Here is a 23,582-nt window from a genome sequence, read left to right on the forward strand (position 1 = left end):
AGTCTGCAGGTTCATCTAAAAATACCATTTGCCCTCCTACAGTCTCTAGTGTGGCTAGATAGAGTAGGACTGTTCTCCGTTTTGGGCAGCCCAGTAGCTGCCAACGCATGAGTTTGGGTTTAAGGTTGACATCAAAAACACAGGGATGGGGGGGCGGGGGTTGGTTGTAGGGAGTTGGGGGAGGTGTGGGAAGAAAAAACAGAGATGAAGGGAATAAGAAGCTGTGGATTTGAAAGAAACTGCCCTTGGTGATGAGGGAAATGAAGAGCGGAGGGGATTTTGAGCTTACTCTATGTATGTTTCTTAATATTCTCTCACATTAAGGATAGGTACATAGAAGACTAAAGAGCTTTTAAAAGATAATTACTCTTAAAAGAATTTTTTTTTTAAGTTTACAAAAAAAAAGAAACATAATCAGAGTACCCTACTTGGCTTTGCAGTAATAATATTTATACAGTCACATATCATAAACACTTTATAATTTTAAACAAACATTGTAATATACTTACATTGGGAGGACAGGGTAAGTAGTGAGGGGTGGTATGAAAGAACTGAATTTTGATCTATCATAACAGGAAGTCTAAAAATGCCTAAAATTGAAAAATCAACTAGCAGTATAAGCAAATTATTGAACAGTTTGGAAATAAACAGCTAAAACAGTTAAACCTGGGATGGACTGGATGACTGCTATATTATGTTGAAAACCCTTTTTATTACAATATGTATGTGTATAATTATCTTTACTTTGATTTGTTTAAAAATGCAATTTGTCTAAGGTCATAAGTTACTAAGTAGCAGTAGTAGCATTCAAAAGCAAATATATCTAATTACAAAGCCCACAATTTTGTTACTGTACTACACTGGCATTCCTTTGCCTGTATAAACAATGTGTAGTCATAAAATCTTTACGACACAGTGGATCTGAAGTTTTCATATAGCTCAAGGTAGTAAGTCCACTATAACCTGGAAAATCTAATTTAACTACTTTTTCACTTTCAAAAATGAATCCAGCAACTATATATCAATTAATTTTAAGTAATTAGTTCATGCAGGTTACCTAAAGGTCTACCCACAAGCTTCTCTCAAAAAGGATTTGTCTTATGAGAATATATTATCTAAAAGAAATGATTGTTTTCCCATTTATTATTGATATTTTATAGCTTGATATTTTACCTTTTTAATGTTGATTATTATGTTTACGTTCATTATTATATCATGTTTATTAGTGTATTCATACCTACCAAGAATTTTAAAGTTTAATTGGAGTTCTTTTGGTTTTGTGCTCTCCAGTGTTCCAATAATAATATATGATATAAAAGCCATGAGATTTGAATGTTAATCAGGAGAAAACAACTTATGCATCAGATTAAGATTTTAAAGTTATTTTGTAGATTTCCACTTTACGGTATGAAAGGGTCCCAATGGAGAAAAATATATTTTATATTTAGGACAGTGATTTTGGGAAATGGTTGAGTTGACCTATGCATAAGATTACTATAGCATCTTTTAAATAGGTCTTCTTAGTCTTATAACTGCCACCAAACTTGCACATAACTTTCTAAATCTTACTAGTGTGTTTCATATTAAGACTGTTCTTTATCCTGGAATTTTTACATGTGTAATTCATAACATTGAAATATATTATTATTCTTCTCTCCTGATCCAAACATTTTTTAAGTAGCTGAGTTTTAGTTAAGCTATACTGTCTTATAATTCTGGCTGCCTTTTTATCTCTTTAAAAAGAAGGTTTGAGCACAGTACATACCTTCTTTGGTGGCAATGTGCTGGTGTCTCAATTGTCATTGTTTAATGCAGTAGTTCCCAAATGTTGCACTGGTGCTGACTGTGGAAGAATCACCTGTGGAGCTTATTAACAATACAGATTACTGGGCCTCTCAGAGTCTGATGTACTAGGTCTGGAGCTTTGCCCAGGAATCTGTATTTCATAAGCTCCCTATGTGATTCAGATACACAAATCAGTCTTGGGAACCACTGATTCAATGTGCTTTTAATAAGAAAATGTAAATTTTAAAAAAATTCTTGAATTACAAATATTAGAATAGGGAGAAAGATTCTACTGTTATATGAAAGTGATCAGATTTCAAGACTTAAGCTTTTTTGGTTTTTTTGTAGGCTGGGATCACTATGGAAGCAACTTAGCATTGGGGGCAGGTGAGATTCTTAAGATTTCTCTCTTTGTGCCCTGGCTTTTCTCCCCCAAGGGACAGTTTCATGACCCTTTTATTATTTTTTAAAATATTATTACAAATATTCCTAAAGCTTATATCAGTATATGGTACTATTGACCTTCGTAGGCCAGACAGCATAATGATAAGCTGACTTCTGTAGATGATTCACAGTCCTTAAGGGGCTCCTGAGGTTGAACGTTGTAAGCAAGGGTAATCAGAAATTAAGTGTATGTGCCCTTTGCCAAAGCAAAAAAAGCCAAAAAAGGGTAGCAGAAGGAGGTCTTAAATTTCAAGGCTTTTATGATACCATTTTACTAAAACAGCTTTTCCATAATTTTTAACAGCTAATATAATGCCCTCATCATCTCATCTCTTTGGCTCAATGCCATGGGCACCACCAGTGCCAGTTCCTGGGAAGCCCTTCCATCATACTTCATATGCTGGGACCATGCCCATGGCTGGAGGAATGCCAGCTGGTGTGCACAATCAGTTCATACCTCTACAGGTGAGACCTGAAAGAGAATTATTATATTTTTTTAACAGAATTAGTTTCTCACTGCTCAAAGACCATTGATAAAATTTTGTTTATTCAGTAATTATTCAGTGCCAACTAGAGGTCCATTCAGTACTGGTCTGGGTACTGAGAATATATTTTGACCAGTGGTGACCAGTCTGACCTGTTCCCTGCTATCTGAGTTTGTGTTCTAATAGATAATAATAATTGCAACAAGTAATAACATCCTTTTCTAGAACAAAGGGATTTAAAATCAGGAATATCAATTTTCTTTATATTTCAGTTATGGATAATTTTTAAATATTTTATTTGTAACCATATTCCTTGAATTTCTAAAGTCTGGTTTGGAGGTTATAAGTGGAAGTCACAAGTCAGCAGTGATTGACAAGTATTAGCAGCATGGTTTATGGTATTTTCTGACACTAGCTTTTTTGGTCTACATTGTTAATTAATGATGCTTTTATTCCTCAAAGGTAACTAAAAAAAGGGTTGCAAACAAAAAGAATTTTGAGAACAAGGATGCCCAGAGTTGTCAAGCCACCCTACTTCAGACTAGCCAGTCAGCATCTTCTGATGTCACCAAAGTGATTCCACAGGAGAGTTTATCAGCTTCCTTCAAGTCCCCTCAGATTACTCAACTTGCGTCTCCTTTTCAAGTTGAAGCTGCCTCCCCAGGCCATAGTATGTCTCACCATAAATCAACACCAAGCTCCTCAAGAAGAAAATCAAGAAAACTGGCTGTCAATTTTGGAGTTTCTAAACCTTCTGAATAAATTGTACTTGGAATTAAGTTAATTTCATTCCTTTACTCCCACCTTTTTATAAATCCATATCTGCGTCTCATAAAAAATTACAGTGTACTATTTTAAAACAATATATTTCAATTAAAATTTTTTAAATTTTTAGTTGTCAGGCACTTTTCATGCTATTTAAAAGACTATATGTCAAATTGTGCATCTTAAGTATGTGCAATTTGTTTTACATCAATTATACCTCAATAAAGCTGTAAAAAAAGACTAAATTCAACCTTGTTTTAAAATAATATCAACGGACTAAGCATTCAGATATACCACTCTAATCATTGGCCTCATCATTAGAAGCATCCTAAACTATGAATTAGACATCATATTGCAATAATTATAAACATTTTTTACACTATCATTGAGGGATAATTAAATGGAGCATGAAAATTGGATCTCAAGTATAATTTACTGAATGTGGATTTTATTTCTCTTTTTAATGATGTAACAGAAGTGTCAGGAGAATGGCTCTTATTTATAGGTATTTTAACTTAGGTTTTATTATATCTGAGGGTCCTTTGGACCTGTTGTGAAGTGATCACACTTGTGGTGGTGCTGCCAGTTTTGCTTTATTCTCAATTTTGTACCAAAGCAACTTCAGAATACTGATCAGAATATTTCATTTAACTGCTTAGAATTATAAATAACAATCTAGATTTGAGTAAATAATTACAATTTTTTAGATTATTCAAGAACCAGCATTAGTAATTTCTAATAAAATTAAGTTTCAAAATCTGCAGGGTATAATGATTACAAATTAATCTTCTAATAGAATAAAGTACAAAATATTAATCGTGTTAATTAAAATAAATTGTGTTATCAATTTGTATAGCTTTTTACCTGCTTACTTAAACATACATGAGAGCTCTGTTGTTGGTCCATGTGTAGTGCTTCCTGGAACTGATGAAATTCTAAATTTTTTAAAAATAACAAGGTGTGCACAGGCACCATCAGTGTATACTGTACATTATTTATATGACAAGTGCCCGTCTCATTCTCGTTCCATATTTTTAGCTTTATGCTGAACTGCCCAGGGACTCTGGCGTTTTGTCTTTGCATGTCACGTGTGGGTGTGTATTGTTCAAGCTGTAGCTGTTGAAATTATTTTAGAGTTTATGAAAATGTCTCAGTGGTACCAGGGCCTGAGTTTTTATATATATGTTTGTGCTTTCATTTTTGTGATATGCTTGTATTTTTAAGGAAGTAAGTTATCATACTTTTTTAAAAGTACGAACAACAGTCTTTGTATGGAACTGCTTATGATTATATTTAGTTTCATTTGGCTCATTGAAAACTCTGAGTCTTTGTTTGTTTTTAAAAATGCTAGTACTGAATTAAATGGATTTCTTTCTCTAACTGCTAAATGTTAGAGTTTCTCTAAATGTTAATAGGATATTTGTATATTAGTCGTGCCTTTAGTGTAAGAGATAAATGTTCATTATCTGTCATTTATCACAGTCATGTGAGTTTCTGTGATTTTATTTTCTATTAATTTTCCTAGATTCAGATGTTCATTGGTTCCCAGAATTTCTTTTTTGGGGAATATTTGTTTCTCTGTAATGGGATCTTGAGTAATGAGGCTCAAGTAATTCTCAGTATTTGTCCTTATTGCCTCACGACCTTTTTTTTTTTTTTTAAGGGAACATCTGTTTGGGGCATACAATACAAAAAAGTTAAATTGTGACGGTAAGATTATGTCAACCTCTTACTACTTTAAAGTGTATAATATTTTTCACCTTATGTAACTTTACAAACTCCAGCATTCAAGAATTGCCTCACTCATCATTGCTCTGTGACCACTCTATAAACAATGTACAACCCACATCTTTTTTAAAGCCCAGAAGAAGGAGCACGTGCTGTCTTCTGAAAACTCCAAGAGAAATTTCGGTAAGCACAGTGCCGCTGAACCCGTATACGGATGTTTCCTCAGTATTCAAGCAAAGCAAGCTGACAATTCTAGGTGGATAGGCAGTAAAAGTGTTTTCTTTTCATTCTTTCTTCTCTTTTTAAAAAATGTATTATTCTAAAAGTCAAGACTAAAGAGAGATTAAAATGGGAGAGAGCTCCATAATGACTAGATAGTGTCAGGCATTCATCTATGTTCTCTTCACCTTGTTCACCTATTCTAAATGTGGGCCTGAGAGCAGTAGATGTGCCCTCTCTGGGGAGGATGTAAGAGGCAGAGACTGTTTTTAATCTCTCATGACAATCTTGAGGAGACTAGATCCACTAATAGACTGGGAAACTTACAGTTTTTCCTTTTTTGGATGGTGCAGACTCAGAATACCCCGAAGTTTAGAAATACGCCCATTCAACTGTTGAATCTGTTGTGGCCTTTCTGTGGAAACCATGGGCTGTACAGGGCACAGAGGATCAGATTCCCCAAAATACTTCATGTTTCCACGTACTAAAAGCAGTTAAATCTATTTAAACCTTCTTCTCCTCGCTGAAACATTATTTCTAAATATCTTTGTTCAATAAAGTTTTTTTTCTTTTTTTTTTTGAGCAAATTAAGTGAATTTTGAAGATTGGTCCTTCAGTCTCATTGTTCCTTTTCACCATTTCCTACATTACCTGAGCTTTATAATTTTACAGATAGACTGTATTAATTGACTGAAACATCATGTAGACTCACGTCTTAAACGTCTGAGACTCAGTTGCCTGAGAAATTAATTTCACCTCTGTATCTTGGTTTCAGTTTAAGACTTTCCTTGCTGTTCAGAGGGATAAGTAGTTCTTTTAGAACTAAAAAGATAAGGAGATCTTTTTTTCCTGTTGGTGGGAGAGATGAAAAACTCCTGATGCAGGTTTTTTGTTTTTTATTTCCTTTTCTATAATCAGGTACTTGCTTTGGTTTTAGACTGATATTTTTCAAACTAATCTAGGTTTTGGGGGGAGGGGTCAGAGAGGGAGGCAGTTGGAAGAAGGAAACAGTTAAATAAGACCCATCCAACACTGCATTTTTAGACTATATCTTTCTAGCTCAAGGAAATAGATAAGTTGCAGGGTCTTTTTTATTCACTCACTTTTTTTTTATGATTTTTTTTTTGAATTGGAGTATAGTTGTTTTACAACGTTGTGTTGGTTTCTACTGTACAGCAAAGTGAAGTAGAGTTCCCTGTGCTATACAGCAGGTTCTTATTAGTTATCTATTTTATACATATTAGTATTCACTCACTTTTAAATCATCTGTTTTATTTGTATTAATAAATCATACATTTTCATAGTGGTTGTCTAATTTTTACCTTTAAGATAGCTAGGACTGTCCAGCTGTCCTTTGAAGTTCATTGTAATGTGCTTCATCTCATTGTCCAGAGCCTCTTTTTTAAAGCAACTGTGTACAATCTCCTAGCTTTTTGAGTTTGCTATATTTCTTAGCACCATCTGGCTTCCAAATTGTGTTTTTACTGTGGAGGAGAATTAATTTATTGGAGAGAAATGACCATGACAGACATTCTCAACCTTTAAAAAGAAATGAATCACAGAAATTCCCTTATTTTTTTTAGAGACAGTGATATAGAACTCAAACTGGCAGTGTTCTTATTTAATAAGTTTTGTCAGTGAAACAGTGTTTTTTTGCAGGAGCTTCCTTTCCTAGTTAGGATAATGCTTAAAATTCCAGAAATGAATGTGTTTCAGACAGAGCTGGTTCAGATTTCCATCAGACCACTCCATCTTCTGCCAGGGAGCAGTATGAGACAGCGGCGAGACAGACAGAATGGGGGCAGGTGGAAGTTTCACTGACTTAACTCCAGCACCACTTATCCTTTGTTTAGAAGGAGAGAAAAAAACAGGTATAAAATAGTTTTCATAGTTAAGAATATCACCAATCCATAGCTGCTTTGTGTGTGTGTGTGTGTGTGTGAGAGAGAGAGTGAACCAGCAGTAATGCCTTGCTCAGTCGCATTCAGCCATCTCAAGTGCAATTCATGATGGAGACTCTGGTTTCCAACAGATAAAGTTTTACGTAGTTAAACCTGTAAAAATTAATTTTTTTTCAACAGTACACCTATTGCTATTATGTCAGCAATTGGTATACTATTAAATTGCCCAGGCCAAATAATTAAATTTCTGTAGATGTTTTAGTAATTTGAGCCAAATCCTCATACTGTTTTCTCATAAAGAATGAGAATTTGGTCCTCAGTTTGCTTTAAGTTCTCTTATTCCTTTCTTTCCCTTACAGTTAAAGGACTTTTTTGTTTGTTCTGAAGCTTGGGGGCTTTTTTTTGCCTGAAGTGTCATACATTTTCTTTTGCCTGCACCCAGTTGCTTCTTTGAGTGTTTTCATCTATTTTGATATATGAGTAATAGATAGTGTACTATATCATCAGAGTGTTCCAACGTTTTGTTCTTTTAAACAATGTAAGTATAACTCATACATATACATCTTAATTCCTTTCTTTCCTCACATAAGTATTTTATAAGTAACCGGAATTTTTCATTAGATCTTATACAGAGCAGTATTTTATTAAAAGTTCAAAAGGGAAGACTTTTATGTGCTCATTTTGTAGTTTTTGGTTTATAAATATCTTTACATTGTCTTCAATTAAAGTGTTTTAAACTTGCATTGGAATGGACTCCGAATGTATTTTTGTGTTAAGCTGTACATTTGTAGATTTCTAGCATGAAGTTAGCCTCAAAATGTGCAAAAGGATTTTAAAATATATGAATCACTGAAAGAGTTTAAACATCTATACATGTTAAATGATATATGGATTTTAATTAAACCTTTGAGAATGATTTCATAAGTTGTTTGTTCTTGTATGTTTGCAGTGATATTAAAAGCAGAAACATTACAGTATTCACTTAAACCTCATATCCTTTTTTTAGCAAGTTTTTAAAAAGTATTTATTTACTTATTTGGCTGTGTCGGGTCTTAGTTGCAGCACGTGGGATCTTTGTTGAGGCATGTGGGATCTTTTGTTGCAGTGCACAGGCTTCTCTAGTTGCAGCGTGCAGGCTTCTCTCTAGTTGTGGCACGCAGGCTCCAGAGCATGCAGTCTCGGTAGTTGTGGCGCACGGGCTTAGTTGCACTGCAGCATGTGGGATCTCAGTTCCCCATCCGGGGATCAAACCTGCATCCCTTGCGTTGGAAGGCGGACTCTTACCCACTGGACCACCAGGGAAGTCCCAAACTCCATATCCTTTTATATTGGTATTTTGAAACTATGTCAGTTAGCATAAACTAGACAGCACGATTGGTGGAGAAAGTCGGACTATAGATTCTGTTGGCCGCTGTTCAGATCCTACCTCTACTTCTAGTTGTAAATAAATCATTCTCATTTTAGGACTGGCAAGTTATGTAATACCTAAGCCTCAGTTTCTTCATCTCCTAAAGGAAGAAAACACCCCTTGTATGGTTAATATGTTTAAAGCACTGGGTACATAGCAGGTATATTACAGATGTTAGTACATAAGGATTTGTCACATGTACCCAAACACACAGAGTCCTGTATGGTGCCAAATACCTCTATGCTTTTCCCACTGAGTCCCTCTCCAGTATTCAATTCATGCAGAGTCCCCATGCCTCACTTAGGCATCTGGGAGACTTTTCTCTTTCTGTTCTTCCTTTTCCCTGCCATTGATCCCCTCTATCTTTTCTACCAAGGGGAAGGTTCTTACAGAGCCATGTTGGAAGAGGCTTTAATTCTTACTCATAAGACTGGGGAACCTACAATACTAACATCTTGCTAATTGGCCATGTCTCACAATATAACTCCAATGCATTATTATGCGTATTACCAAAATCTCTCTATGGTAGGGGTGGGAAGGAGTTGGAAAGAAAGGGTTAAAGAGGGAAGACAATCTCTACCTACTATATCTGCTTCCAGCTCTGCCCCTTCAACCTGAGTCTGTCTCTACTGTTGTACTTTTACTCAAGACCCCAAGGAGTGGTCACATTCTGATATGGTGTTGGGCCACCTTCATCCAGCAGAAGGCACGAGGCCTGGGATCACCAGTGGAGACATCGCCAGCTGCTTTTCCACTTCATCCCCCAGACCGCCAGCCCCCCACAGTAACCACCCCTGTCTACCCCAACTCTGTAGCATCACTGGGCTCCCCCAACCTTGGTGTCAGTTTTTTTACTTGAAAATCAAAACTAAACAAACCAAAACCCACTCAAGCTAGCTTAAGAAAAGGAAATTTGCTGTAAGAATATGGGACTATCTCAGAGAATCCAAGCAGGCTTCTCAGGAACTGAACCTTAGTCGAGGTGTCACCTTCCAATTCACTCTCTGTCTCCTCTCCATGGGGCCGTGGGCTCTATAGTGTCTGTGACTCTCTGTAGATCAGGTCTTTGCTCCGACATCTATATTTGGGGGTGGGGGACAGGTCACCTTGAGGGGCCACCCCTGCTGGACTGTGGGTTGATGAGGAAATTTGGACCTATCAAAGGTAGGCTCTTAAGAAACAACCATATTCTGGACTGGCAGTCAGTCCTCATAGTTCATATATAAAAGAAGGCCTGCAGGGACTTCTCTCGTAGTCCAGGATGTACAGAAACCACCTAGAATCCAAAAGCAGAAACACGGCTGAGCTTCAAAGGGGCTTGGGCCAAGAGCAAGAAAGCTATCAGAAACATAGATACCTAACTTCTCCAGTCTTACCTCTGCCTTTCTGTTTAACACTCAAGCCTTCCATATTCCCTTTGTACATTGCTTTAGTTCTAGCAACCAGCCTCGGACTAGCATCTCTCCATCATCTCCATTCCAGATGGGCTAAGTTTGTATCAGGTGTCCACCTCCATGTAAGCAATTAACATCAACTAACACAAACATGGCTGCCAAGGCCCATTCATGTGGAGCGATGTTCTTCGGAGCAAGAAAGATCAGGATGTGAAGATACCCCTAAAAGCTATTCTCATAGGAGCTATTACATGATTTTAATTAAGTAGGGGTTATTTGCTCTCAAAATGAAAACTGGTGGCATTGCAGAGAATTGATTAGAGAGAGTGGAAATCTGAAACAGACAGAAAGCTGTTTCAGTCATCCAAGTAAGAATGATGTAGCTGCACTAACTCTTAGGGGCTCCTATATTGTTCAGTATGTTGAATGTCAAAGAGAAACAAGAAATGTGGAATCAGAGTTCCAGCATCACCCTCTCAGGCTGACCCATTAATATTTTACCAGAGATTCTCTCTGGCATATTGTAATTCATGGTGTAGCTGGTCTGGAAGCAACACAATAGATCCAAGCCTTCCTGAGGACAATCACGTTCTCCCACATCCTCCCGTGTATGACCTGCTGACTTTAGTATCTAAGAAATATGAGCTCTTTCCAAGAAGTCTCTCTCAGCCTGATGACACTTCCTAGAATGTCAAACAAACATGACTTCTGCAACTATATTCGTGGATAGCAGAAGCAAAAACTGTTTCTTTTTTTTAATATTTATTTATTTATTTTGGCTGCACTGGGTCTTAGTTGCAGCACGCGGGATCTTTTAGTTGCAGTGTGTGGACTTAGTTGCAGCATGCAGACTCTTGGTTGCGGCATGCATGTGAGATCTAACTCCCTGACCAGGGATCGAACCCGGGCCCCTTGCATTGGGAGCGCAGAGTCTTACCCACTGGACGACCAGGGGAGTCCCACAAACTCCCATTTCTTACCAAGAATGTATCACATGGAGTCAGAGCTAGCCTCAATCACAAAATCCTCAATGACAGTAGGTACTCTTTGCTCATTATATTAGTACATTATGTTCTACAAAAGACAACTGAGCACAAACTGATGGAGATATCCCTCGCGTTATGGCCAAGGCTGGGAATTTCTCCACTATGTCGGTTGCAGGGCAATTTGTATTGTTCACAGGCACAAGTCACATCATTAATTATTTCTCTATGAATATAGCACTGAAGGTTTGTGCTCCAGGCTCAGTGATAATAACAGTTACCACTTACGGGCTATCTGCTAGGTACCATCCACTTTATATAACACTTTCAATCTTCAAAACAACAGTAATATAAAATAGTATTAACTCATTTCACAAATAAGGAAAGTAAGACACAAAAATGGCTAACTTGCCCAAAGATACAACATGCAGCTGAATTGGAATTCAGAAGAGATCTGTTGCATCCCCAAACCCATGTTCTCGTTTACTTTCTCTTTTGAAATTAATTTCTAATTGTTTAGGTAACATATGGCTGCATTTCCTACAAATTTTGAAAGTATGGCAGGTAAGAGTAAAATCTTTGGACCACCTTCTAGAAGTAATTGTTGTGAGCATGTGGTGTGTGTCCTTCTAGCCTTTTTTGATGCCACCCTATCTGCACATACAACTACTTATAATTGCTTTTCTATTTTACATAAATGGCGTCATGCTTTAGGCATCATTCTGAAACTTGCCTGTTTCCCTCAGCAAGTATCTCTGAGACTTGGCCTGCTCTGCCACTCATGCTGTTCCCCTTCCTAGGCCCACCTGCTTCTCTGAACACCTGGCAGAGTAAGAGGTAGTGATGAAGATCTCAGCTGATCACCACTGACAGCACCAGACACTTTGAGGGAATTTTTTTCTTTTTTCCAACATTTCATTATGAAAATTTTCTAATAGCAAATATTATACAATGAGCATGCATATACCCAATACCTAGATTCTACCGTTAACATATTACTATACTTGCTTTATTACATATCCATCCAACCACATTAGCAGAGCTCCCTGAAGCACCTCATTGAGCTATCAGCTCTGCTCAGGTTGTCAAATGACCCATATGACACCTAATGCGCGGGGAGCAGTGGTCAAGCTACCTGTGGAACCCAGTTTGTTAGATGTCAGCAGAGTTCTCTATCCTGGAAAGGATGTCTTTTATGGAAAAACTACCTATCCTGCAGGACATCCAAGGCGATTTGACTGAAGGAATCACTCAAAATGGCCTAGAATTGTACTTAAGGTTGAAAAGACTGTAAGAGAATGGATTACATATCAGCCTGCCAAAGCAAACTATCCTGGGTCCCTCCTTTTCGGGAGGGCGGCCCCAAGAGCTCCATCAAGAATCCAGACTGACTTCAAGGAAACCATCATGGTCGATAGCTTCCCCAAATGGATCCAGGTCTTCCCCTATCCAACTCAAACCTCTGGAGAAACAGCCCTGAGAGAGACAACTGTTTGCAGCACCAGGATGTCAGGAACGACCATTTATGACAGTAAGTCTATCTTTATTTCATTTGACATGAGGAAATTTGTGGTCAAGATCCTTACTGTGCAGTACAGTGGGTCAGGTTGTAAAAACAGTACAGATCTCTAAGCACAAACTTGCCAGGTTTTGTGTCCCTCCATAGCAGATATTTTTTTAAGGAATGTGGCCAAGAGTGAATGAATGAATCAACGTTTTTTAAAACAGAGCATTATCTTAAAGCTGGCTTTGCCTATTTGCAGCAAAACTTAACGGGCATACAGCATTCTGGTTGCAGTTTTGTCTGTAGGGATTCTTGAGTTAGGTTTATTCCAGGAGTATATTCCCACCCCTGTGACTCGGGTTATTGGGCCTGTGACATGTACTAACAGGCCATTGTGGTATCCCCACACATAGCTGAGGCAGAAGTGTTCCTCAAGGAATGCAGGGGGTGATATGGCACCAGAAAGAGGTGAGATTTCTGGCAGAGGGCAAGAAATTAGTGGAGGGAGTGCCAGCAGGGACCAGGGATAGATTAGTGGAGCTGGCAGTGCAGAAGGGAAAACTTCCTATACTGCTTGAAGGAGATGCTTTGATATTGTTCCACAAGTATTAGTTGAAGGCCTGCTATGGGCTGGGCACTGTCAGGAAACCCAGGCTTCCAGGGAAGGACTCCAGAGGAAGGAGAAGAGAAGCCAGTACTCAGCCAGCATACAGACTTTATTCCCTTCACATAGAGGTGACTGTGTATTTATCACACAAGGCCGCTACCTCATTCAGGACCCTCAAGGTCAGTTTTCTTTTTCTCTTTTTAATCAGAACATTTAAAAGTAAGCTGACATGATTTCCAGCCAAAGAGGGACTTTTGACAGGGAATTTTGCTCTCTTCCTTTGCTGCAAAATAATGTATATTTCTCTTCTGGGGAATGAGCACACAGACGCTTGATTAAGCACAATAGATAATAGTCACAGCTCACTGATTTCATCTATTTCTCCCCCCTAAAGAAAAAAAACATTACAGGGTGATATCAGAGAGTCCTCATAAGGGGACTTGACTGAGAATACAATGCAAAGCTCAAATGAGCAGTATCAGACAAATGAGGGTGTCCATAGCAAGGAGTCTGGGAGCTAAAACCGCCAGGTCTGCACACGTTGCAGAATAAGCTATGAGACAATTTTTTTTTTCTTTTTAAGTAGAAAACATTATTTATTTATTTAGGCTGCCCTCTGTGTTAGTTGCGGCATGCATGCAGGATCTCGTTCCCCAACCAGGGATCGAACCCCAGCCCCCTGCATTGGGAGAGCGGCATCTTACCCACTGGACCACCAGGGAAGTCGCTATGAGATAAATTATTAATGCAGCTTTTGTGATCTTTGCTTTTCTTCTTTAAGCTGTAGTTCACCATTGCTAGATAAATGCTTCCTGAGTTCAACACACACAAACAACTTTCCCCATCTCAATAGCTTAACCAAACACCAGTGGAGTCTTAACCAGTGTCTCTGGGGTTGTCAGATGATAATTTCCCAATGACACTTCCTTATCACCACTAAGTGAAGGAAGTCTTCATTTTGGCCTGAAATGCCATCATGTGATATTTCTACATTTATTGCTAATAATAGAGGTCACAGCTGCATGAGTCATCTTTGATTCCTCCTTTTCTTCACCCGCCACACGCACTTCGCTTGTCGTGGTGCAATGTCATCTCCTATATCTGCCCTCTTCTCTCCATCCTCATGGTTACCTTACCTTAATGTAGGTTCTCTTCTTCTCAATCTTAGCCTATTGACATGGTCCTCTTTTTTTCCTGCTTCTAGACTCCAGTCCATAAGAACAACAATAGTAAGTACTGTTTACAGACCAAGTGCTTTATAGCATTCTGCCATTTAACTCTCACCACAGTGTTGTGAGAAAGGCATTTTTTTTCTTTTATTGTGGTAAGAACACAACATGAGATCTACCCTCTTTACAAGATTTTAAATATAGAGCACAATACTGTTGACTGTAGATGCAATATTGTACAGCAAATCTCTAGAATTTATTCCTGTAAACTGAATTCATGTAGAACTTAAAACTTTATGCTCGGGACTTCCCTGGTGGCGCAGTGGTTAAGAATCCGCCTATCAATTCAGGGGACACAGGTTTGGTCCGGGAAGATCCCACATGCTGCGGAGCAGCTAAGCCCGTGCGCCACAGCTAGTGAGCCTGTGTTCTAGAGCCCACGAGCCACAACTACTGAGCCCGCGTGCCTAGAGCCCGTGCTCTGCAACAAGAGAAGCCACCGCAATGAGAAGCCCGCGCACCGCAACGAAGAGTAGCCCCTGCTCGCCACAACTAGAGAAAGCCCGTGCGCAGCAATGAAGATTCAACACAGCAAAAAAATAAATAAAATAAGTAATTTTTTTAAAAAAATTGAAAAAAATCATAAAAAAAACCCCTTTATGCTCATTAACTAGAAATTCTTCAATTTCAACCCCTGGCAACCACCTCAGATTGACATTTTCCTCAACTACCCAGCAATGAATGAACATATGCTAGGGTCCATCATCATGGCACTTTAGGATACTGAGGCAAAGAAGCTCTTGAAAGCTTTCAAGAAAAAAAAATCACATACAAAGGGTTAGGAGTAATAATGATTTAAGACATCTCAAAGGTAGTGCCAGAAGCTAGAGAATAATGCAAAGTCTTCAAAATACTGAAAGGAAATAATTTCTAACATACAATTCTATACTCAACCGAAGTATTGATAAAATATTAGGATATAATAAAGACATTTTCTAACGTAAAAGTCTCAAATAATGTAACACTTTTTTTTTGTTTTTGGCCACACTGTGCAGCTTGTGGGATCTTAGTTCCCCAACCAAGGATTGAGCCCATACCCTCAGCAGTGAAAGCATATAGTCCTAACCACTGAACCACCATGGAATTCCCTCAAATAATGTAACTTTTTTTTTTTTTCCTGTACGCAGTCCTCTCACTGTTGTGGCCCCTCCCGTTGCGGAGCACAGGCTCCGGACGCGCAGGCTCAGCGTCCATGGCTCACGGGCCCAGCCGCTCCGCGGCATGTGGGATCTTCCCGGACCGGGGCGCAAACCCGCGTCCCCTGCATCGGCAGGTGGACTCCCAACCACTGCGCCGCCAGGGAAGCCCCAAATAATGTAACTTTTAAGTGGCCTTTCTCAAGAAACTATTAGAAGATATGCACTAACAACGTGAGAATGTGACCCAAGATTGAAGATTTAAACCAGATGGAAAGAGAAGTTCTGATCTAATTAACACAAGATAATTTCTTCAGTGATAGCAAACGGAGATTTCATTATGGAAGCTGTCCATCAGGTCTAGAGGTTGACTAGTACAAACTGGAAAAAGTTAGAAAGCCCCAGAAGAGATGGCTTTAAGAAAATGAAACTGAGAAAATTCCTGATGTTTCTGAACATCCAAAGGGGAGATTTAGAAAATTATAAAAGGTACTTGGATTGAATTAATAATAAATTTATAGAAAACCAGAAATATCAGATTAAATATTAACTCCAGAGAAAATGGAAAAGTTTTGCAGGAAAGGAAAATATTCATAATTTAGGTCTAGCAGAAAATAGCATAATTCAGGAGACCTTAATAAAGACACTAAAAACTTGTAAGGGTGTAGGTAGACTTAAGAAAACTAAAAAGACTAATAACAACATAAGAATTGTTACCACTCCAGGACAAAAAGGGCAAAAAGAACATGCCATTACTTGACTCCAAAGAGACGGAGGCTGTTGCCTGACAAGAGCTGTGACCTTTTGTAGAACTAAGCAGCTAACCCATGGTCACCTAGTTGGGCAGGAGCTGGGGAACATATACTATGACCTCATTGTTTCTCCCTCCAGTGTCCTGCTGGTGCTTTCTATTGGTCAAACCCAACTGAGTAACCATGGGGCAAGGGAACCCTTTGATGGAGTCCGTGCAGATCAGCCTCCCAAGACACAGCAGAATGGAGAAGGATGAAGAGTGAATCTGGAAAGGCAGACAGAAGAGACACAGCATAGTACTGATACACTGGGTCAACTGTGGATTATGGTTATAATAACCATGTTAAAACATATGATTATAATAATGGAAGCCAAATAGTCATCTAAACAAAAGCATGTTATAACTGTATTAGGAAGATGGAAAGGGTGCACATAGGTGGTGGCAGATGGAAATGTGTGTGTACTCTTCCATGGTGAACGTCAGTAGATCATGTCCCAAACTGATAAAATATGTCACTAATGGAAATACGAAAAGAAGACTTAATGTAACTGCCTACAATAAAATGAAATAAAACAATAAAAGAATTAACCGAGAAGACCTCTCACGTCTTTCTCAGCCCTAACACCTTATTATTATTATTCTCATGGTCCATAGGTGGAAAATTCTACATTTGACTAGTGAAACCTCCACCTCAAGAATGATTAGGGGCTTCCCTGGTGGCGCAGTGGTTGAGAGTCCGTCTGTCGATGCAGGGGACGCGGGTTCGTGCCCCGGTCCGGGAAGATCCCACATGCCGCGGAGCAGCTGGGCCCGTGAGCCATGGCCGCTGAGCCTGTGCGTCCGGAGCCTGTGCTCTGCAACGGGAGAGGCCACAAGAGTGAGAGGCCCGTGTACCGCAAAAAAAAAAAAAAAGAATGATTAGAAATTTAAAAATCCTAAATTAGGGACTTCCCTAGCGGTGCAGTGGTTAAGACTCCACACTTCCAATGCAGGGGCCGCAGGTTCAATCCCTGGTTGGGGAACTAGGATCCCGCATGCCGTGAATAGAAAAACAAAAAAATCCTAAATTAGGATTCTCACAAACTGGATTCTCACAGTCTCAAAAATATCACTCCATGGATTACTTATTAAGTACAGAAGGGGAGAATGTACCTTCATAGTGTGGAGATTTGGCAGTCACTATTTTAAGCAAACAGTCAAGCTTGGCAACGGTTGCAAGAGTAGTAGGGAAGGACTGACCTTCTATACTTCTTGATGTGATGCCAGTTGTTGAGGACTCAACATCTCCAGTGTGGTATTCTTGCCAAAAATGCTTGTCCTGACTCTAGTAGAGGGAGACACGTGGGATTTACAGCATAAATCAGGACCAGATAACTGACCTGTTCTCTCCAAGGGAGGTTGGGGGCAGGGAGGGCTGGGAGAGATTCAAGAAAACTAATGGTCAGATACAATGTGTGAACCTTGATTGGATCTAGGTTAGGAAAAAATAACATTTATAAGGTACTTTATGGCTCAATGGACTTCTTTGAATATGAGTGATATTACTGAATTAGGGTCAGTTTTCTCAGGTACAGCAATGATGCCTCAGTTATGTAGGAGATGTTCATAATCTTGGAAGACACACACTGTTGTATTTAGGTGTGAAGTGTCATGTACCTGCCTCCCACTTTCAGATGGTCTGGCATAAAGGAAGCATAGAAAAAGATGGAGGGAATGTGATCAGATGTCAACAATAGCCCTTTCGATGAGGACTATTCAGGTAAGAATACTGAAGACTATTCTGTCAACTCTTCTGCAGATTCAAAAGAAAAGATTTTAAATGCTTCTGAGGAGGGACAAATGTGGGGATTGGTGGGGTATTGTTTCATAATAAGCTTTGTTGAGCGTGGGCTCTATCTACATATCTACATAGTACATATTTAACCTTGATAAGGATAAAAACTAATAAAATAAAATCACTCAAAGCCAACAGGAAGGACTTCCCTGGTGGTCCAGTGGCTAAGACTCTGCGTTCCCAATGCAAGGGGCCCAGGTTCAATCCCTGATCAGGGAACTAGATCCCACATGCCACAACTAAGGGTTCACATGCTGCAACTAAAGATCCCACATGCTGCAAGTAAAAGATCCCGCATGCCACAACTAAGGCCGGGCACAGCTGAATAAATAAATAAACATTAAAAAAAAAAGCCAACAGGAGAAACATTACAATTTTGATAAATGTCATTTGGAAATTAGTACTTTTTACGTTTAGCAGTTGAGTCTTAGGGCTGGAACTTGCCTGGAGAACCTCTCAGCCTGCCTCCTCTGTTGTAGAGATTAATAAAGTGAGGCTCAGCAGAGTTAAGTGACTTGCCCAAGGTCACACACCTATGTAGCAGCGGAGCCAGGTCTAGGGTGGCCGCACTTCTGCTCCAATAATCTTTCCTTTATGTACCGTGAATCACTCATCTTCTATTGAATGCCATTACTGCATAGTGAGTACACCACCGTGCAGTGATCTGTGCTCTTTCTTAAGAACGATAACACCAACAGCAGTGAAAGGGGAGAAGAGGGAAAACCAGGAGGCTACAAAGACCACAGTCCAGTATTGGCTGGGAAGGGAAATTGACATTGACATTGCAGAGTGGTCCCTCTCAGGCAGTAAAGAATCCATTCGACCTAATTAGAGGGTTTCATCAGTTCACACTCTAATTGACCATTAAAGCTTAGTAATTGATACTAAGAAGCTTGTAAGCCTTTGGCTCCCAAGTTTGGCCCAGCTGTCAAAAGTCAGCGCAGTCAAGACAGACAATGAAGCTTTGTTGCTGCTTGTGGTCACCAGTGAGATTTTTAGACAAAGAGAAACAGTTCTTAGAATTTGGGGTACTTGGCTAGTTTTAAAAAATTTCCTTGCCACGTTTTAAGGCTCCAAACAATAAGGGTGTGTTTGACGATGTATATTTTATTCTTTTCCCCTATATCTTATTATAAAAAGTTTCCAAACACACTAAAAAAAAATTACTTCTGAACATCCATATACACACCACTTAAATTCTACCATTACTGTTCTACTATTCTTACGTTATTACCTATGCATCGATCCATCTCTCTTTCTATTTACTGGTCCATCTTGTTTTTGTATGCATTTCAAAGTAAGTGGCAGACATCAGTATACTTCCCCCAGATACTTGAGCATGCATATCACTAACTAGAATTCAATATTTGATGGTGCCTTTTTGTTTCTTTACAGGTAAAATTTATATAAAGTGAAATGCACACATTTTAAGTGGACCATGAGGTCTGGCAAATATACACACACATGCAACCTAAATCATCACCAAGGCACAGAACAGGAACATTACACACACAAAATTCCCTCACACCCTCTCCCAATAAATCCTCAACTGCCCAGAGGCAACCATTGTTCTGAAATTTTTTCACCAAAAATTAATTTTGCCAGCTCTAGAACTTCATATCAATGGAAAAAAACAGTATGTACTCATTTTAAAAAAAAAATTGAAGTATAGTTGATTTACAGTATTATATTAGTTTCAGGTGTACAACATAGGGATTCGGTATAGAGTATATACTGTTTATGCTAGGTTTCTTTTACGCAATATAATGTTTTAGCATTCATTCATGTTGTTGTGTGGATCAGTAGTTTGCTTCTCTTTATTTCTGAATAGTAGTCCATTGTGTGAAGAAGATAGCTTAAGATTTATTCTCCAACTGATGAACAGCTGTTCTGTTTCCAGTTTCGGGTTCTTATGAATAAAGCTACTATGAATGTTCTTGTACATAGCTTTTTGTAGACATTTGTTGGGTTTTTTAAAATATGCTTTTTAATGTACTTTTTCTAAAAAATAAATTTATTTATTTATTTTTGGCTGCGTTGGGTCTTCGTGGCGGTGCGCGGGCTTCTCATTGCGGTGGCTTGTCTTGTTGCGGAGCACGGCCTGGGCTCTAGAGCACAGGTTCAGTAGTTGTGGCACATGGGCTTAGTTGCTCCGGGGCATGTGGGATCTTCGCGGACCAGGGCTCGAACCCATGTCCCCTGCACTGGCAGCCGGATTCTTAACCACTGCGCCACCAGGGAAGTCCTAGACATTTGTTTTCATTTATATTGGGTAAATACCTAGCAATGGAATTTGTGGGTCATAGGATATGCATATGTTTAGTTACATAAGAAGCTGTCAGACTTTTTCGATGTGGTCATACTAACTCGTACTTTCACCATCAATGGGTGAGAATTCAATTTATTCCACATGTCCACCAACCTTTGTCTTCTTCGTCTTTAATATGAGCCATTCTGTTGGTGTGTATTCTTTATTCTTTGATAAACACATTAATACCATTAAAATCAGTCTGTTTTTAGAAAAAAAGTGTACCCTCACTTAGAGAAGTTAAGACTTTGCTTTCTTGCACTCACAGGAAATTGACATACTTTAAAATATATACATGCAGTCTCTCTTTTTTTCTTAGATTCTTATTTTTTTGTCGTTTTTCTGTAGTTTTTTTAAAATGTGGCAAAATACACATGATGAAATTAACCACTTTAACAATTTTAAAGTGTACAACACAGTGGTATTAAGTACACGTATGATGCTGTGCACTCATCACTGTATCTAGCTGCAGAACTTTTTCATCAGCCCAAATGGAAACCCCACTTTTCACTCACCCTTCTCCTTCCTCCAAGCCCCCAGCACCCACAAATCTGATTTTTGTCTCTATGAATTTTCCTATTCTGGATATTTCATATAAATTGGATACTACAAAATGTGGCTGTTCTATGATTATAGGATAGTAGGTATGACTATAGACTCTTTGGTTGCCAGGACACAACACAAAGGCACTCTGGGTAGATGAAAGGCAGAACATGTTGTTACTTACAGCTCCAAATGAGAGAAGGCTTCCTTGCAGGAACGCGCTGGGTTGGCAGGGGACAGGGCAGCAAGAAGCCAGAGCCGTAGGAGGCAGCTCAGGTGTGACAAGCAGGGTGGGATTGAGCTTGGTTTTATGGGCTACCTGGGAAGTGGGAATTTTGAAGAATTATGTAGGTCTAAGGAAGAAGAGGTCACCCCTGTTACGTATCTGGGAGCCTCTGGCAGTTGGGAATGTTTGTACATACCCCAGGAGTGTCAGAGCCCCAGAGGGAAGTAGTTGGGGTGGATGCTTAGCAAACTGCCCACAAAGGGGAAATGAGAATTTTCACCATGACTTCAAATTGGGTCAAGAGAGCACTTGTGAAATATTATAGTACAGCAACCTTTTGTGTCAGGTTTCTTTCACTGACTACAGTGTTTTCAAGGCTCATCCATGTTGTAGCATGTGTCACTACTTCATTCTTTGCTGTGGCTGAATACTATTCCACTGTCTGGATATACCACATTTTGTTTATTCCTTCATCCATGTAATGGACATTTGGATGGTTTCCACCTTTTGGCTATTAGGACTAGTGCTGCTATAAACATTCATGTACAAGTTTTTATTTGAACACCTATTTTCAATTCTTTAAAGCATATTCCCAGTATATTCTTTAGAGTGGAATTGCTGGGTGGTATGTAATGTACTGAGGAATCTCCAAACCATTCTCTGAGTGGCTGCATGATTTTACATTTCTGTCAGAAATGGACAAAGATTCCAACTTCCCTACACGCTCACCAACACTTATGATTTTCCACCTTTTTATTATGACCAGTCTAGTGGGTATGAAGTGGTATCTCACTGTGGTGTTTTTTTTTCTTTTTTTTTTTTGCGGTACGCGGGCCTCTCACTGTTGTGGCCCCTCCCGTTGCGGAGCACAGGCTCCGGACGCGCAGGCTCAGTGGCCATGGCTCAGCGGCCATGGCTCACAGGCGCAGCCGCTCCTCGGCATGTGGGATCTTCCCGGACCGGGTCACGAACCCGCGTCGCCTGCATCAGCAGGCAGACTCTCAACCACTGCGCCACCAGGGAAGCCCTCACTGTGGTTTTGATTTGCATTTCCCTAATGACAGACGACAGTGAGCACCATTTTCTGTGCTTGTTGGCCATCTGTATATCTTCTTCTGAGAGATGTCTATTCAAGTCCTTTGCCCATTCCTAAACTGAGCTGTCTTTTTGCATGAAATCTATCTTAACTCCACAAGGCAACTTTCTTTTTTTAAATAATTTCTCCTTATTTTCAATACAGGCATACCTCAGAGATATTGCAGGTTTGGATCCAAACCACCGCAACAAAGCAAATATCACAACAAAGTGCGTCACATAAATTTTATGGTTTTCCAGTGCATACACAAGTTATGTTTACACTATACTATAGTCTCTTAAGTATTGCATTATGTCTAAAAAAGCAATGTACCTACCTTAATTTAAAAATAATGCTGTTGCGGGCTTCCCTGGTGGCGCAGTGGTTAAGAATCCACCTGCCAATGCAGGGGACATGGGTTTGATCCCTGGCCCAGGAAGATCCCACGTGCCGCGGAGCAACTAAGCCCGTGCACCACAACTACTGAAGCCCGCGCGCCTAGAGCCCGTGCTCTGCAACAAGAGAAGCCACCGCAATGAGAAGCCTGCGCACTGCAACGAAGAGTAGTCCCTGCTCGCCGCAACTAGAGGAAGCCCGCGCGCAGCAAGGAAGACCCAACGCAGCCAAAAATAAAATAAAATAAATAAATTTATTTTTAAAAAAAAATAATAATGCTGTTGGAAAAACGGTGCTGATATGCGTGCTCAATATGGGGTTGCCACAAACCTTCAATCTGTAAAAAATGCAATATCTTCAAAATGTAAACAATAAAAGGAGGTATGCCTGTGTTTGTAGTTTTAACTTAATAAAAGATAAAGGTTTGCTTATTCCAACATGCAATATTTTTAAAAACACGGTTAAACAAAATATGTGCACTGTTTACGTAAAAGGATCAACTTTTCAGATGACATTATTCTAGTTTTCAGAAAAGAACTGAATATCCTGATTAGAAGGCATTAAATTAAACTGAAATTCAAACCTTATTATCCTATTATCAGAACAGGTGGCAAAAACACTATTCTTTTTTTTTTAACGACTTTATTGGAGTATAATTGCATTACAATGGTGTGTTAATTTCTGCTTTATAACAAAGTGAATCAGCTATATGTATACATATATCCCCATATCTCCTCCCTCTTGCGTCTCCCTCCCACCCTCCCTATCCCACCTCTCTGAGTGGTCACAAAGCACCGAGCTGATTTCCATATGCTATGCGGCTGCTTCCCACTAGCTGTCTATTTACATTTGGTAGTG

The 23,582-nt window shown here is 39.2% G+C and overlaps 1 protein-coding gene across 5 annotated transcripts in view; it reads left to right on the top strand.

Moving 5' to 3' along the window:
• The window catches only part of XRN1 (5'-3' exoribonuclease 1), a 100,873-nt gene extending 92,622 nt beyond the window's left edge, over positions 1-8,251 (top strand). For 3 of the 5 annotated variants that reach the window (XM_060149695.1, XM_060149696.1, XM_060149698.1), the window contains 3 exons: positions 2,134-2,172; positions 2,534-2,694; positions 3,177-8,251. In XM_060149695.1, coding sequence (XP_060005678.1) covers positions 2,134-2,172; positions 2,534-2,694; positions 3,177-3,476 — 500 coding nt within the window. In that variant the 3' untranslated portion in view covers positions 3,477-8,251. The remainder of the gene's footprint in view (positions 1-2,133; positions 2,173-2,533; positions 2,695-3,176) is intronic. The other 2 variants (XM_060149697.1, XM_060149699.1) reach the window with 1 other exon arrangement.
• The last annotated feature ends 15,331 nt before the right edge of the window (positions 8,252-23,582 follow it).

This window comes from Lagenorhynchus albirostris, chromosome 5, assembly GCF_949774975.1.
Source record: "Lagenorhynchus albirostris chromosome 5, mLagAlb1.1, whole genome shotgun sequence".
In the NCBI taxonomy this organism is placed as follows: domain Eukaryota; kingdom Metazoa; phylum Chordata; class Mammalia; order Artiodactyla; family Delphinidae; genus Lagenorhynchus; species Lagenorhynchus albirostris.